General features: G+C 59.9%; 1 protein-coding gene across 3 annotated transcripts; it reads right to left on the bottom strand.

The window, feature by feature from the left end:
- Positions 1–7,210: 7,210 nt before the first annotated feature.
- Positions 7,211–14,734, bottom strand: LOC132522720 (ficolin-1-like). Of its 3 annotated transcripts, none has more exons than XM_060153267.1 (9): positions 14,590–14,734; positions 13,991–14,104; positions 12,480–12,533; positions 11,972–12,007; positions 11,164–11,196; positions 10,603–10,730; positions 9,956–10,085; positions 8,946–9,080; positions 7,211–8,393 (listed from the first exon to the last, which is right to left on the bottom strand). In XM_060153267.1, exons 1-9 carry the CDS (start codon positions 14,681–14,683, stop codon positions 8,146–8,148), a joined length of 972 nt encoding a protein of 323 aa, XP_060009250.1. In that variant the 5' UTR covers positions 14,684–14,734; the 3' UTR covers positions 7,211–8,145. The 3 variants fall into 3 exon arrangements, with proteins under 3 accessions (XP_060009250.1, XP_060009249.1, XP_060009251.1); XM_060153266.1 differs by having other exon boundaries at positions 12,471–12,533; positions 14,590–14,733; XM_060153268.1 differs by lacking the exon at positions 11,164–11,196 and having other exon boundaries at positions 12,471–12,533.
- Positions 14,735–16,119: the final 1,385 nt, after the last annotated feature.

Here is a 16,119-nt window from a genome sequence, read left to right as displayed (position 1 = left end):
TTGTGTCATATTTTATTTTATTTTATTTTTTTATTATTATTTTTTTTGCGGTACGCGGGCCTCTCACTGTTGTGGCCTCTCCCGTTGCGGAGTACAGGCTCCGGACGCGCAGGCTCAGTGGCCATGGCTCACGGGCCCAGCCGCTCCGCGGCATGTGGGATCTTCCCGGACCGGGGCACGAACCCGTGTCCCCTGCATCGGCAGGCGGACTCTCAACCACTGCGCCACTAGGGAAGCCCTGTGTCATATTTTAGATTCCACATATAAGCGATATATTTGCCTTTGTCTGACTTAACTTCACTTGGTATGACAATCTCTAGGTCCATCCATGTTGCTGCAAATGGCACTATTTCATTTTCTGATGGCTGAGTAATATTCCATTGTATAAATATACCACATGTTCTTTATCTGTTCGCCTGTTGATGGGCATTTAGGTTGTTTCCATGTGTGAATCTGTATTTTAAGTGCCTCCCCAGGTAGCTCTGAGGGATACCTGGGCTTAGGACCCACTGATATGCTAGTTTCAGGGCTAAGTGTGCTGTTGGATGATTTCAGGGCAAGCAAATGAAAGCCCTGGGCCGTCTGGCCCATCAGAGCAGAGCTTGTGTGAAAGGGGACAGTGGTGCTACAGGGCATCAGAGCTGAGCTAGTTAACAGGAAGACATTTGGGTTAGAATCCCAAGGACACAGGAGTGGTGGAGCCAGACAGGTTATCAGCTGAGCGACCGGGAGACGCCCAGGCCGCTCACAGCACTCAAGCTTGTCAGACCCAGAAAGTCCTGCTTAGTTACTCGGCCGCTGCACTGAGAGCCTCCCAGCCTGCCGGACAGTCGTGGTTTTTGTTTTGTTTTCTGAAGATGCGCTCTGCCCTTGGTTCCCACGCCTCGGCCACCAGCTGATAAGGCCTTTCTGAGGTGGTGGGGAAACAACTTGGACGTCCTGCTGTCCAGGGCACCCCGGCCCCCTCCAAGGAAGGGCTCTGCGGAAAAGCAGGGCCAAATGCACAGGAGGAGGTGCTCCCGACGTCGCGACAGCTGCCCCTGGCCTCGCTGCACGAGTCGTCCAAGGCGACGGCAAGCTTCCCACACCCGCAGGTCTTTAGGGCAAGATGGAACGGGCACCCATCGGGGCTGCAGAGGAGCTGGTTCTCGCTCCATGTGAAAGCGTGGACCGGAGCAGCTGCGCCTCACTTCCAGTGCCAAGATTTGGTGATTTCTATTCCCACCCCAATTCGAATTTAGGACACCCCTCTTGCAGGCGCAGGACTCTGGGAGGGCCGTGTTCGCTCCCTTGGGACAGATGGACGTTTCCAGATGGTGCCTGGTTCTCCCAGCTTCCTGACTGGGACTTGTGCCACAGAGCGGGGTGGGCGGGTGGAACTTGCAGCCTCCCGGGAAGCTCCAGGAATCAGATAACTGGCCGCCCCCCACCCATATGGCTCATGAGTCACTGTGACAATGACAACCAAGTTGAGTAGCTCAAGGGTGGCGGAAGAAATGGATAGGAAATTGACGGGAGGCAAAGTCGGCTCAAAGCCCAGAGTGGGATTCAGGACGAGGATGAGATTGCGGGTTCCCCCTCTCCCCTCCCTGCACCCCATCCCTCACCTAGGCCACCTCTTCGTAAAGGTAAGTGACAGCTGACTATTTAATACACAACTTCACATCTCAGGGCTATAATGCAATACAAACTTGTCTTGGTCGCACTGGGCGTGGGGGGGCGGGTCAGCCCTGCAGCGATCCAGACACCCCCAGCCCCGGACTCCAGCTGCTCCTTCCTGAGGCACGTCTCAGGTTGCATTTCTTGCTGCTTCACCTCCACGCCTCCCCGTATCTCTCATCTTAGGGACGCTTGCTCAGAGCTTCCAGGCTTGGGCAGAAAGGATCTCACTTCCGAGGCTGAGTAGCTCTATTCCAAAAAATATCTATATATACTTCACTGCTCGTTGGAACTCAAGGACTTGCAAAAAGTCCATCTCTTATTGTTTGGGGTCTAGAGCTGTTCGGGGATTTTCCAACTCGGTAATACCCCAAATTCCCGGACACTTTATTTTTTGCTGCTTGCAAATGGCTCGGGTCTTCCCTAAGCTCTTCTTTTTCTTGTAACGCCTCCTCAGACAGCCAACACAGAAACACACGCCGCTGAAATCCTGGATTTGCAGGATCTGTCCTCGGAGCCCCAGAGGACACTCCATGGGACTGCTTTCCAAGTTTTCAGAAGCAGCACTTGAATCAAACAAAATTTTTCGCCCTCGACGCCACACGCTGGCTGCCAGGCTAATGCCGCCCACTGAGACCCGGTTGCAGTCGCACTGCTCTTCGGGTGCAACTTCTGTTCAAGACTTCCGGGATGACAGCTGCTGTGACAAGCAGCCCTCACACTGCAGTGCAGGGCACACGCGTGTGGGCCGAGGGCCTCAGGCTTCTCGACTGGGAGGCGGCCCGGGGGTCTCTAGGGCTGGTCCAGCAAGAGGCTGCATGACGTCTGTCAGCATTCTATCTGTAGCTGTTATGAATGTGGACGTCCAGCCGGGCTGGGCAGGCAGTGAGGAGGTGACGGAAGTCTGACTCCTGTAAGGACTCAGGGCTTCAGGCTGGGCCTGGAAGAGAGAAACACAGACGTCCCTCGCGTGTCACCCACTGCCTGAGTCTTTAATTTATGACGTTTGTAGGACGCCCCCTCTAGACCAGGAGCTCCTTCAGAGAGCAGATGGCCTCACCTGCCCGCCAACGAGGGCTTTGCGGCCGCAGACGCCTCCTGAGGGATGGCAAGGTGGTGGCTGGATTCTGTCTTTCCTCATTAAGCAATTAGAACTGCTCTAGTGGACCAAAGACAAGGCCTTCCCTGGCCTTGAGGGAAGGGGGTCCAGGTTTGGGGTTTTTGCTCTGTTGCTAGTGGCTGGGCTGCAGTTTTAATGGCCACTGAGCCTCCTCTCAGGGTGACCAACCCTCCTGGTTTGTCCAGCTCTGAGGGGTTTCCCAGGATGTGGGAAGTTCGGTCACCGGGAAGACCCAGGGTGACCAGGACAAGGTGGTCACCTCACTCTTCCTGATGGGAGGCTACAGGGAGAGGACAGAAGCCATAGGGAAAAGGCACTTTGGGTGCAGGGGGAGGAAGGGATGGGAGAGGGGCCTGTGAGCCCCAGGGGTTCAGGGCAGTGATATTCCTCTGGGGATGGGGTCACGCTCCCACAATGCACAGCTCTTGCTTGGTGGCAGGCTGTCCTCTTCTCTGCCACTTTCAACCGTTTCTAAGAATGTCGTTCCCAGCTCTTTGATCCCATCCTAGGTGATACCCCCTCCTTGGTTGCTTTAAAGTGCAAAACTCAGACCCCAGGGCACAGGTGTGGACCAACCTGTGCAGAGAGGAGCACGGCTCTCTCCTCCCTGGTTCTAGGCTCTATGCCTTCATTAATGCAGCCCCAAACAACATCTCATTTGTGGTGAGCAGTATCGTGCTCCATCTGGACCGAGCCGAGCCTGAAACTGACCAGATGGCCCCTTCCAGGTCCTTTTCTGGTAAATAGCTCTTAAGGTGTGGGATTGTTGGAAAAGTTTGTAACCTCAGGGTGAAGGAAAGGCGAAGGGGCCCGAGACCAGTGGATTCCGGTGGCCAGGGCAAGAGTGTCAGGCTGGTTTCGGGGTTTGGGGCCAGTCCCAGCTCCCAAAGTTCAGCTCTGCGGGAGGGAGGGGTGACGTTCCTGATGCCAGCAGAGAGGGGGAGGATTCTGAGGGCAAAGAAGGTAGACAGCAAGGCTTCAGCTCTGACCCCGCAGAGCACACCCCGCGCGGGTGTGCGCAGAGGCGATAGAAGGACAGAGCCTTTGCCAGAACCCCGCCCACCGACGGGCGCCGCCCTCCTGTCCTGGGTCTGTGCGCACAGCAGAGCGGGGGCCCCGGGGGACACAGCTCCCGACACCCTCGACGGAGCAGCTGCCAGCCCAGCTGCCGGAGGGGCAGGGAGGGAAACTGTGGGTGGGGGGTGGAGGTTCCACCAGCCACCAGCCAGCGGGCTCCACCTCCCAGGTTGTGAAACACCCACCGCAAACTGAGGCCTGGCACAGGCGGGGGGTCGGGGTGGGGGTGGGCAGGCCCTGGAGGGCAGCCCTGGAGCAGGCAGAGACGCGGCTGGGAGGGAGTCACGGCCAGGTGCGTGGGGAAATGCAGGCGATGCCCACGCCCCCGGTCACTGACCCCTCGGTCCGTCCCAGACCCCACGCTGCTCACTTATTATCCTCACTCCACGAGGTCCTCAAACCCACCCTGTTATCCCGAGTCACGTGACAAAGAAGACTCAGAGAGGTCAAGTGACTGTCCCAAGGTCACACCACCTGGACCTGGCAGAGCCCAGGGAGTCCAGGTCTGTGTGGACACAAAGGTCTTGCCTTTCACCAGCTGAAACAGAAACTTACCAGTTCTTGAGATTGGCCAGGTCCATTCTGGGACCCCTCACCTTGGGAGTCCCGAGCCCCAGAGCCCACAGACAGTACTGGGTGGCCAACACAGGCCCTATAAACCTGTGTTGACAGCTGGCCAGGGCAGGGAGCCTAAGGTGCTGGGTGGTCACCAGTGCCAAGGCCAGGGAGCCCGCAGAGCCCCGGGCTCGGCCTCCCAGTCTGGCCTGGACTGGAGGGGAAACTGGGTGGGGGCCAGGCAAGAGCAACAATTGTGTCAAGAGCCCCAAAGCCACTGGGTGCGGGGATGGGGGTTCCTAAGGGTTCCATCCATAGGGCCACCCCCGCTGGACGGGAGAAGGGGCCTTCTTCCCGTGGGGAGAGTGTAAGGTAGACAGAACCAGAAATCAGACTGGAGTCTGGGAGGAATTGTCAAGGGACAGAGTAGAAAGGGGAGGGGACAGGGGTGTGTGATGCTGTGGGGAATGGAAATCCAGGGGAGGGGGTGCGCCCTGTCCCGGAGGCGTTATCACTTCAAAGGAGGGGTCGTCTCTTGGAGATGGAGGCCAGCCTTGCTCACCTGCATCTGGACGACCGCCTCCCCGCTGCAGCCAGGATTTCTGGGTGGGCTGTCAGGACCTTCCAGATAAATGGGGTCTCGGTGAAACGCATTTCTCTACCAATCATCAGGGGTCCCTGCCACCAGATCAAGGCCCCCCCAGGCTGGGCCTGTGCCCTCCCAGACCACAGAGGTCATGGCCACAGTGAAGAATCTGAGGCCTTTGCTCAGGACCCCCCCAGTCCTACGCCTCCCTTTCTGCCAGCACAGACACCAAGCCCTTGGAGAAGCAGGAGGGCAGGGCAGGGCCAGTAGACGGATGGGGAGAGCCCAGACCAGGGAACACGCCTGGCCCGGGCCCAGGCTCCAATCTTGCCCCAAACCCCTGCTTCCGGCGGGCAGCCTGCGGCCCTGAGACAGCTCTGGTTGGCCTGCAGGAGCCAGCTCTCACAGGGGGCCAGAGGAAGCAGGACCAGAAGCTTCTCTCCCCAGGGCCACCCAGAGCCGGCTGTCCTACAGTGACCTACGCAGCCTAGTTCCTCAGGTGCCCACCAGCCAGTTACACCTTCCCATGGCCCCACATGTCCAAGCACGCACTGTATACAGGTGGATGCACGTAAAATGCAAGTGAATTATTACATGAGGTCAGTTCCCTAAGCCCCTTGCTCCCCAGATCCCTCGGACCTCATTCTCGTAAGTACTTAAAAAAAAAGTCTTATCAAGTCCCCAAAAGCGAGAGTGTTTGCAAATAAATTACAGCAACAGTCCCATTAAATGTTTCTAAAAATTGTCTTTTTTAACTCTTAGCCCATCTCTCAATTAAGCAGATTTTATACATAACACTTTAAAAAAATTCTGGTTTGCCAAGCGAAGCCTGTTTCTGTATTTAATAGTTTTATTTTTACCTTCTGCAATAATGACGGGGCACTTAAGAAGTTAAGCTTTTTCTCAACAGGAATTTCTCAAGATTTAATTTCACAACATGAATTATAACTTCAAAGTTAGGACTTCTGGAAGGGAGGGTCCTTTCCAGGAAAATCTTGGTTCTAGGACCGAAAGGCTGAGACACAAGATCAAATTCCTGTCCTGCCTTTTCCAGCGGAGGCAGTGCGCACCTCTCTGCTGTTGAAGGCTTAGTCCCTGTGAAACGCAGTTCGTAGGGGCAGGTCAAGGTGGAGGGTGCCTAGGAGAGACCCCAGCACCAGATCACAATCCTGACCGTGGCTCCTGGGGCGTGCAGGTGAGGTCTTTGCTGCTCTCGAAGATTGGGCAGCAAAGCCTGGGACTGACGTATGAAGAGTTGCGTTATGTGCTCCCTGGCAAAGAGACCGCACCCCTCCAGGAACTGTCATCCCGCCAAGACCTCAAGGAACCAGGTCTTCAAGAAAAGAAAGAGATGATTGGGTATCATTTTATAGCAGCGGAATCCTGCATCTAACACTAACCATCGTGTTTTACGGTTTGACAGCTTCTGTCCTGGGGACCGATCGGGGCCCCTGGCTGAGCGGCTGTGGCCCCGTCCTCGGGCTCGGGGGAAGGAAGGCCCGCCCCCCTCTCCTGAGCCCACTCCCCAGGCTGTCCTGCACTGGCTCGTCTCAGGCCTCTGGGCCAGCGTGAGAAGCAAGAGTGGGGGTGCATTCCAGGAGCAGTGGCTCCTGACCCTCAGGACACGGCACCTTCCGGCAAGGCGAGACCACCATGGGCCCTCTCCCAGAAAAATCCCGGACATGCCACGTTCTATGTGGCTTTGCACGGTTCTTAGACCCTTGGGGAGCAAGGATGCTAGTAACCACCTTGCACCTTTCTAGATTCTCTCCGGGTCGATGATGCTGCTAGAACAGACACAAGCGGGCTTATGAGGACCCAAATAGTCAGGCAAGGGTTAGGGAGCGGCCAGCGCCAGGACAGGCTGCCACCTGAGGACCCAAATAGTCAGGCAGGGGTTAGGGAGCGGCCAGCGCCGGGACAGGCTGCCACCTGAGGACCCAAATAGTCAGGCAGGGGTTAGGGAGCGGCCAGCACCAGGACAGGCTGCCACCTGAGGACGGGGGGCTTCTTGGTGTCTGGCGGTGGAGGCAGCAGGAGGAGAGAGCGGGACCCTCCTCGGCAGACACAAGTACAGGTGCGGAGGGCACTGGCGTGTCTCTCAGAGACGGCTGCCTGGAGAGCTGGAGGAGAGAGCGGGACCCTCCTCGGCAGACACAAGTACAGGTGCGGAGGGCACTGGCGTGTCTCTCAGAGACGGCTGCCTGGAGAGCTGGAGGAGAGAGCGGGACCCTCCTCGGCAGACACAAGTACAGGTGCGGAGGGCACTGGCGTGTCTCTCAGAGACGGCTGCCTGGAGAGCGGGAGTCTCCCCGCCTGCAGGTCTGTGCTGGTGCAGCTGCAGGGCGCTGTGCACTGAGATCACCCTCCCCTCTCCTGCAGCGCTCCGAGCAGCCCCAGCCGCTCCTCTCCCACTTCCTTCTTTGTTGGTGGCGAGGGATTCCCAGCCCGCCATCACCCTTTGTGGACAGTGGGGGCCCAGGAGCCTGGGCGGTGTGGACTAGCTGGGGCCGGGAGGCTGGGCCTGCGCAGGCCACGTCACCTCTGAGCCTGGGGTCAGAGGACACTTTCTTGAAGGGCTGAGAGTAAAGACTTCAGGATGTGTGGTCATGTGGCTCGGCCTCTGGCCCTCTACTCAGCCTGAGCTCGAAAACTGCCTGGAGGCAGACAGCGGCCTGGCCCGGCAGGGAGAGTGACACTTGACTGGTACGCAGCCCCACGTGCGGGCCCTGCTCTGTGACTCTGGCCTCAGACCATCGGAAACACCTTCAGCCCAAAGGGCAGCTGCAGAGCCAGGTCACGGGGACAGATGGACAGACAGGGGCGCAGGTCAGAGCATGGAAGTGACGAAGGAGTCCCGCGCCTGCTGTCGGGTAAGCAAGTGTCTTTATTGAGAACATGTACGTCTGGCAAGATCTGCATTAGCATTTCCTCTTATCCTCGTGAGTGGGACAGAAGGGTTGGAAGTCAGTGGAGGCACAGAGAGAGGGCCTCCTGCCCAGGGGACAGGATGCGGCTCTGCTGCTCCCGTGACGACAGTGACACGGAGGTCCGCGTCACCTTCCTGGGGAGGGCTCTGGACCGGCTGCCCCGCCGGGCTGTGTGCAGAGGGAGCTGCTCCCAGAGGCTCTGGCCGGCCGGCCCCGCCCTAGGTGGCCCGCACCTTCATCTCCGACACCTTGTAGCTGTAGTTGTACCCCTTCCCTGACCTCCAGTTGATGCCGTTTGCAAAGCTCTCGTGGGGCCCCCCAAGGTAGCGACCGTTCAGGTTTGACACATGACAATCCTTGTACCACCAGGCCCCCTGGTACCGCACGGCACAATTGGCAGTATTTTTGTCGCTGTCTTGATCTTTGGTGGAGAAGGCGTTGTCGTTGTGGGACGTCAGGGAATCACCTGCTCAGAAGGAAAGGTCGCCTAATTGGCACACAGGGCTAAGAGGTCCCTGACGCTGGTCCAGGTCAAAGCTGCTGTGTCCGGGTGTGCAACTCCAAGGGGTGCCCCTCACATGACCCCAGGGAGCATCCCTCTGCTGATGTAGTGGCCTTGGTATCCCCTCATCTGGGGCCTCCTGCCAGCTAACAGGCATCCTCTCACTTAGGGGGAGAACTCTTTCACTCCTCAGGGGAGAATTCCAGTCACAAGAGTGGGAATGGAGCCTTCAGGGAAATGGGCTCAATTATCATCCTTCCCTGTTTTTCATCAGAAATGGTAGTTAATAATAATGCCACAGCTTTTTGGACTTTGTCATGGGTCACATCAGCCTTGTGGGTACACTTAGGTGTGCGTAGTATTACCTTACCGTGTGGATAAGAAACTGGTGAGGTTAAGTCCCCAAGAACATCACACACAGAAGAGGCAGAGCCAGGATGCTAAGCAGGTCCTCTCTGCTTCCCCAAACCCCGCGCTGAAGCCCAGGCCACTGCTGTGCCCCGCGTGGACTCTCACCTGCACTGCCCCCGACAAAGGCTCCCAGGACCAGCTTGTACTTCTCTGCCTCACCCGCCATCTTGAATGACTGGTACTTGGCAAATTGGTGGTTGCCCTCAAAGTCCACGAGGTCTACCCGCAGCTCGCTGCTTCCTGTTGGAGGTGGGTGCTCAGGGCCCAGCAGAAGGGACCCTCTGCCTACAGGCACGGGGGGTGGGAATGTGGGCTTTAGGGGACGTCTGAACTTGGCATCGGGACAATTCACTGGGAAGGTGTGAGAGGCTGGGCTGGTGGGAGGACCTCAGGGATGCCTCCCTGTTTTCAAATAGCTCCCCTGCTGCTCCATCAGCCATGCCTGAAATTCCACCATCAGTGGACCTGGATGGAATGAAGCCTCGCTCTAGTGGGAAACCCTAAATTCTCCTGCAGATAGCTGTGAATGCCACGGCAGGAAACCTTTGTATGTGCAGTTTCTTCTGCAAGGATTTCAGGCACATGAGTGGACACCGTCAAGGTTGCCATGAGGGAGTGGAAGGATTAAGAAAGAATTTACAGGTTTGCCGTTGAACTCAGGACCAGCTGTGAAGCTGATTCTGTGGAACGGAGAAGTGGGGTGAGGGGGCCTGCGTGGGGACCGCCACATGCACTGAGCGGGAGAGGCAAGGGAGGGGCTCCGTGGGCCTAAGATCCCAGTTTCAAGGAAGGACCAACCGTTGGAAGTGGGAGAAGGGTCACACCGATCCAGATGGCCTCCCCCTCACTTCCGACTCTCGGGTTCTAGACACGATCGGTCCCGAGACCAGAAGTCGTCTTCACTCCAATAATCCACCTCCTCCGATTTGAACACTCAGAGAGTGTAAGAGGATACACGTCCTAGGTTCTCAGAGTAATAACCCCTCCTGCTGTCACACGTGACCACCCCGGGGGCCAGGGGGAGCGGGGTCCTCTGGCCCACATGGCCCAGGGCTGAGGTCAGGGGCATGTGCATTTCAGGCACCCCACCACAGAGCCCCCGGCCGCGGCCCTACCCTGGGCGGTCAGGGCGTGGATGTTGTCATTCCCCAGCCAGAACTCTCCCAGCTGGCTGCCGAAGCCCTGCTTGTACGCGGCCCAGTCCCGGTAGAAGTCCACAGAGCCGTCGCTCCTTCGCTGGAAAACCTGCACACGATGGGGAGGGCTGGGGAGACGGGGCCCCGCTGCCATCCCCCCACAAGGCACCCCGGCCACACGCGGGAGCAGCGCTGGTAGTTCACAGGCATCACAGGCTGAGGACCAGAACGTGGGTCTCATCCAAGAGCCCAGGGGCAGTCAGGGACACCCACATGGGACCAGGGAGGAAACGGAGGCTCAGAGAGGGCAGGCGACAAGCCCAACGCCACACGGCTGGAGAGGAGTGGGCACCTCCGGGCCTGAGCCCATAGCCCCGAGACACGGGACTCCTTCCCATGTGGGTCCACAGCCCCCTCCCCCGACATTTCTGATTCTCCCGACCTCAGTGAAAGGACGGGGGCAGCCTCTGCCTGGAAGGAGTGGACGGTCTCACAAAGGCCTCACAAAGGCCACTAAACAGTGCTCTGCCACCAGGTGAGGCTCCCAGGCACGCCCACCCCTGCCAGGAACCCCACGGCCATCGCTGGGTGAACCCCACTGCCATCGCTGGGTCCCCCCCACTCACGGTCCACCCCCCGCCGTCCACGTCCATGTCACACAGCACGGTCAGGGGCCGGCAGTCGGGCAGGTAGATGGTGTACCAGCCGCTCAGAAAGTGTCCCCTGGTGAGCAGCTCCTTACAGGTCCGAGGTCCTGGGAAGGGAAGCCGGGGAATGGACGCCAGGACAGGAGCTCTGGGCGGGGCAGGGGGGAGGGGGCAGGAGGGAGAGGCAGGGACACCTGCCTGGGGGAGGTGGGCTCTGAGTCCTGGGACAGAGACGCGGCCCCCAAGGCCACCCGGCTGTGACGGCCAGGCCCCGTCGACCTGGCCATCCCCACCTCCCAGGGCTGCCCCCGCCTAGTCTCCTGGGCACCTGGCCTCCTCCAGGAATATACTCGAGTTATCCAGGCAATGGCTGTCTATCACTCGGGTAAGTGGGGAGTAAGATATGCGCAGAGAGGGCTTTGTCCTTGGAAAGTGGAACCTGAGTCTGTGCAGCTGGCCTTCTGGTCGACCCCCCCCTCCCCCACCCCCAGCAGGAGCAGGTCCAGGCGGAGGTCCGGGGGTCGGCGTGTGCGCAGTCACCTGTGGCACAGGAATGAAGCTGCCCCGGCTCTCCTGTTGTGGGGAGCGAGGACATGCACGTCACACGTCTGGAAACAGCGCCCCCACCCCTCAGCCCCGTTGCTCCGTGAACACAGCGTGGAGAAAGGAAACCATTATCCAGCTCTTTGCAGGACTCTCAGCCTCCAGCCCTGCGGATCAGCTCCTAGACTCAGCGTCCCTGGGCTTGCTCGGCCCCCACTGCATCCGGCCTGCCTGGGGGCTGGCGGCCAGCACCGTCCCGCGGGGCACTGGCTGGACCGCCGTGCCGGCCACCTCGCCTGGGCTTCACGGCTCACGGCGGTGGAGGTGCAGCGCCCCCAGGCCTATCGCTTTCCACAGCCCATGTCCCCAGCACAGCCTCTGCTTGTGGAAAGTACTGGGGAGCATTTGAGATGTGGGTCTGGGCCCCAACCTCGCACTTTGTATTTGTAGCCAGAGCATGTGACTGTGTCTTGGCGTTTTGCCTTTTCTTGCTTTCACAAATTTTTAAATAAATGAGCATAAATCAGAGCATTATAAGCAAAATGTCCAAAATCATGTAGTAAAGCGGTATCGCCAGTCACCTGGGTCCAACTCCGGAGCCCCTGGGCTTTGAGCGCTCACCAGCCGCTGACAAAGCAGGCCGGGCTCAGGGGCCCCTCCTCCCGCACCCATCTGCTGCAGGGACAGGGCCAGGGGTGTGGTCTGAGTTCCTCCCCCAGATGGTGGTAGCCGTGACCGAGCTCTCTGGATGCCCCAGCCCCCTGCAAAGCCTGCCCAGTGACCCCAGGGAGGCGGAGGGGCTCACCTTTCTCTCCGCCTGCGCCCTTTTCCCCTCGGTCTCCTGGGGAGAGACAGGAGATGCACAGGACGTCTGGTCAGTGGACGTTGACCCTCCGCTCTGGAAACCACCCAGTGCTCACTTCCTCGGGAGCTGGGGCCTGGGGGGCGGGGCTGAGGCCCTGGGCACCACACATGCATGCTCCGCGGCCCACACTTTTCCAATGCCTGGGTCTCAGCCGGGGTAGCTGCAGGGGGGGCTCAGAGGCCTGGATTCTTCCCTGGGTTATGAGAGGCTGCTCTGGACCTGGGGCCCCGGACCCGGGACCCCGTTCACACGCTGTCTCGAAGCTCTTTGGAAACAGGAAATAAGACAGGTGCCTCTCTCACTTGGCCCCCCTCCCTCTCTCTGTCTCTCTCCCATCTCTCTCTCCACCTCCTCCCTCTCGCTCTCTGTCTGTCTCCATCTCTCATGTCTCTGTAGACAGGCCCCGGGGTCCTGCTCAGGGGTCCTAGCTCTTCATCACCTTTGGTACCTTTGGGCCCGGCCGGCCCTGCCTTCCCAGGGACTCCGGGAGAACCTCGCTCTCCTGTAAATTCCAAAGATACATCATTGAGGAAAAGGCAACCTGCAGAATTCTACTTGAGCATCTCTGCCCTAAGGATACAGTTCCGACCCTCCCATCCCAGCTGCGGTATCCTCAGGATCACCGCCCTGGGACTCAGCCCGAGGGTGACAGCAGGCCCCGAGGACAAAGCACTCACAGCCACCCGGTACCGACCGGCCGGCGCGCCCAGCTCGGGCTCCAGGGAAGCACCAGCGATCTGGCTCCCAACCACCTCAGTGTAGCAGCCCAGGTCCAGGCCACCGTCACGGAGCCCCCCCGGGGGCCTGGGACCAAGAGCACGTCCTCAGAGACCCTGTCACACAGGACCCTCCGGCCCCTTGGCTCTTGGAGGGAGGCGTGGCCCTGTCCTGTGCTCAGCCCTGGACGCAGGGGCGGCCGGGCGCAATTATGCCTCCCTCTGGGGTGGTTCTCTCCACCTCCAGAGAGGAGGGGTCGGGAGCCACGAGGCCTCCCAGGTCTGCGTTACTGATGTGAGCAGGGGGTAGGACCACCCAGGGCCCTGCCCCTCCTCCTGAGCACTGAGGGGAGGGTCAGGAGAGGCGGCCCCAGGCTCAGACAAGGCAGCAGGAGCGTCTGCCAGCAGGCTGCCCTCCCCGGGGAGTGTGGGTGTGTGGGGTGGGGCCGAGGGGGCGCCGGCTCGGCTTGGGGTGGGCCAACCACTCCCACTGGTGGGCAGCCGCCCCAGCCCGGCCCCTCCTCCCAGTGTCCCCTCGGCAGGACCCCCAGCCTGGAGCCCATCGTGGTGAGCACACGCAGCCCTCCCATCCCCAGGAGCTGCCCTGGGTGCCCACGGCCCCTGAGCTGGATGCCTCCCAGGACGTGAGAGGCTGGGGACCTCCGAGCTGGCCCTGTGTCCGGAGCCCTTGGAGCACCGACTCACACACAGGTCCGGGGCACTCACCCCTTGAGCTGCGTGCACACCTGCCCTTCATACCAGGCTCGGGGCCCGAAACCCCACAAGGGGGCCGCCACGTCGACGGGAGGGCTGTGGAGCGCTCGGGGGCCTTCCTACTGCGTTGAGGTCCAGCCCCACCCTCCCTGCTGACGGCTGACTGCTCTGAGCCCCAGTTTTCTCATCTGCGGTACAGACAGAAAACGCTGGGGCCGCAGTTTTCCGGTGGGAATACCGAGGTACGCGCGGCTTGGAATCTGGCCCACGGCCACGTAAAGCCAGGGCTGGATCGAGGACCGGGAAGCGGGTGTTCTATGGAAGTGGACCCCGATGTGAGCTCATAGACTATCTGCGACCAGCCCCCTCCTCAGGGAATGGGCCTCGCGGCTCGCTCCTGACGCCAGCTCTGAGCAGGGTCGTGACCCAAGCTCCCGACCTGAGACCCGCAGGGGGCAGTGCCCACCCGGGCTCTAATTTGAGAAGAGCTGGTGCTCAGTGACCCCCACGCCCGAGCGCAAGCACATACCCTTCTGTCCATTGGCGCCTACCTCTCCTTTGGGCCCTGCGGGTCCAGGCAGCCCCGGGCAGCCTCGGAGGATGGAGAGCTTGTCGGAGCCCTCCAGACCTACCAGCTTCACCTCTGCAGAGAGACACAGAGCGCCAGTCCGGGCGCTCGTCCTGGGCCTGAGAGCCCTGCAGAGCCCGCAACAGGCCACCCGAGCCACGGGGATCTGCCACGCGGCGACCTCGACCTGGGCCCTTGGCTGTGGCCCAAGTCACCCGTCTCAGATGAAGGGTCAGCCTGGCAGTGAGTTTCCCGCCTCTGGTGGGCACTGGTCAGGTGTGGAGGTGATGCAGGGCAGAGCCCTGGCCTTGTGGTCCACCCTGCCTGAGCCAGCCTTCCCCCAGCCTCAGTGCTGGAGGGTCAGCCGGGCAGTGAGTTGTTCAAAAACGTTTAGTCTCTGCTTTTGAGAAGTAATGATTGCAACTCACTGTCACGAGGAATAAGGATATTGTCCAGAAGGGCTTAGCTCGCGGCCCAGCCCAGTTGGCTGTTAGCGCACGGGGCCTGCGGCTTTCAGACCCGACCGCTGTCAGGTCCTACTCACCTGGTGTCTGACTCACCTGGACAGGTGTCGGGGGCGGAGGTCACGGCGCACAGGAAGGTGGTGGCCAGCACTGCGGGCCCTATGGCCACGGCCACTCCACGCTGCTCCATCGCTCTGCTGTTGGCCGCCCGAGGAGCCCCGTGCTCTTATAGGGCTGTGACCACGCACTGTCACCTCTGGCCCTGTTTCTCCTCCCGGTGGGGACAGCCAGTTCCTCCCCCGGCTTGTGGCGCTAGCTGGAGGTGGAAGCAGCCTCAGCTGTTCTCTTCCAGGGCCCAGATCCTCCTTTCTGAGCATCTGACTTCCGTGCTCCCTGCGGACCAGCCCCACTTCCCCTCGGCAGGGACATTTCCCTCCAGCCACCAGGCCCCCTAGGCCCTGCATAGGGAAGGGCCAGCCCCGCCCCTCTCCATCCCCCAGCTCAGCCCAGGCCACACCTGAGGCCTTCTCAGGGGGCAGGGTTTGAGGAATTCATTTGCATTTTATGGGCTTCAAGTCTACAGAAATTTAGAAAGTTCTCCTGGGGTCTAGGGTGATCAGAGGGGAGGGGCGAGGAGAGCAGGATGTGTGCGGCGGAGATTTCCCCAGGCCGGTGTGCCGTGGGCTTCCGACTGCAGTGGACATGCAGCAGGAGAGAAGCAGGGGCGGCCAGGCCAGGAGCATCGCAAAGCGTGGCCCTGGGACCTTGACAGAGGCTGGACGTGAACCCGACTGCAGCAGTTCCAGCCTGGGGGGCGTGGAAGCGGGGCCAGGTGTGGGGTGGGGTGGGGGAGGACATGAAATTGCTTGGTGGGGGCATTCAGCACCCACCCCAGGAGGGACCAGGCCGCATGCTTTTCCCACACCTCCCAGGGAAGGGCCACACGCTGAGGCTAGCTGTCACCGGGACTCCCGTTAGAGATGGAGGTGGCAAGTCTGTTCCCCCAACCCCGTCCCAACAGCCCCTGCCCAGGTGGGGTGTTGGGATCATGACCCCAAGTCAGACAGACTCATGTGAGTATCAAGGGTCCATCGGAGACAATTTCAACGTCTATGGGGTGTGTGGCCTGAGTCTATGACCGCTGCTCAAAGACCTCCACTCTGCAGGGGAGAAAAAGTAACGTTCTTCCCACCCTCTGTGTTCTCAGCTGAGACCCCTGTAATGCAAGACAGAGTAACAAGAGAAAAGCACAGAGAAGGTTCTTAGCACAGGTACTCTGTCCATATGGGAGACACCCCAGGGAATGAGTAATTCCCCGAGGTGGCTTAGAATTCAGGACACAGTACTGTCTCAGGAGGGGAAGGGGAGCGGGGAAGGCATCTTAGACAAGAGGAGATGGTTTTAGGAAAGGGGCCTGGGCCTTGCAGGGCAGGCGGAGGTAGGCTAGTCTGTGACAGTTTGAGTGTGGTGTCCACCTCCGGTGTCCTCTCCTGTAACGAATCAAGGGTCCATCTTCCTGGTTGATGACGCCCCCGGGAGGGGCTGACAGCGGAGTTTCTTGTGGAGGCTCTGTCTTTAGGCAGAAAGAGGGAGTGCACAGAAAGCTCCCTCTGTATTTGCTGGTTT

The sequence above is a fragment of the Lagenorhynchus albirostris genome, chromosome 7, assembly GCF_949774975.1.
Source record: "Lagenorhynchus albirostris chromosome 7, mLagAlb1.1, whole genome shotgun sequence".
In the NCBI taxonomy this organism is placed as follows: Eukaryota; Metazoa; Chordata; class Mammalia; order Artiodactyla; family Delphinidae; genus Lagenorhynchus; species Lagenorhynchus albirostris.
This window is presented reverse-complemented; position numbering and strand designations above follow the sequence as displayed.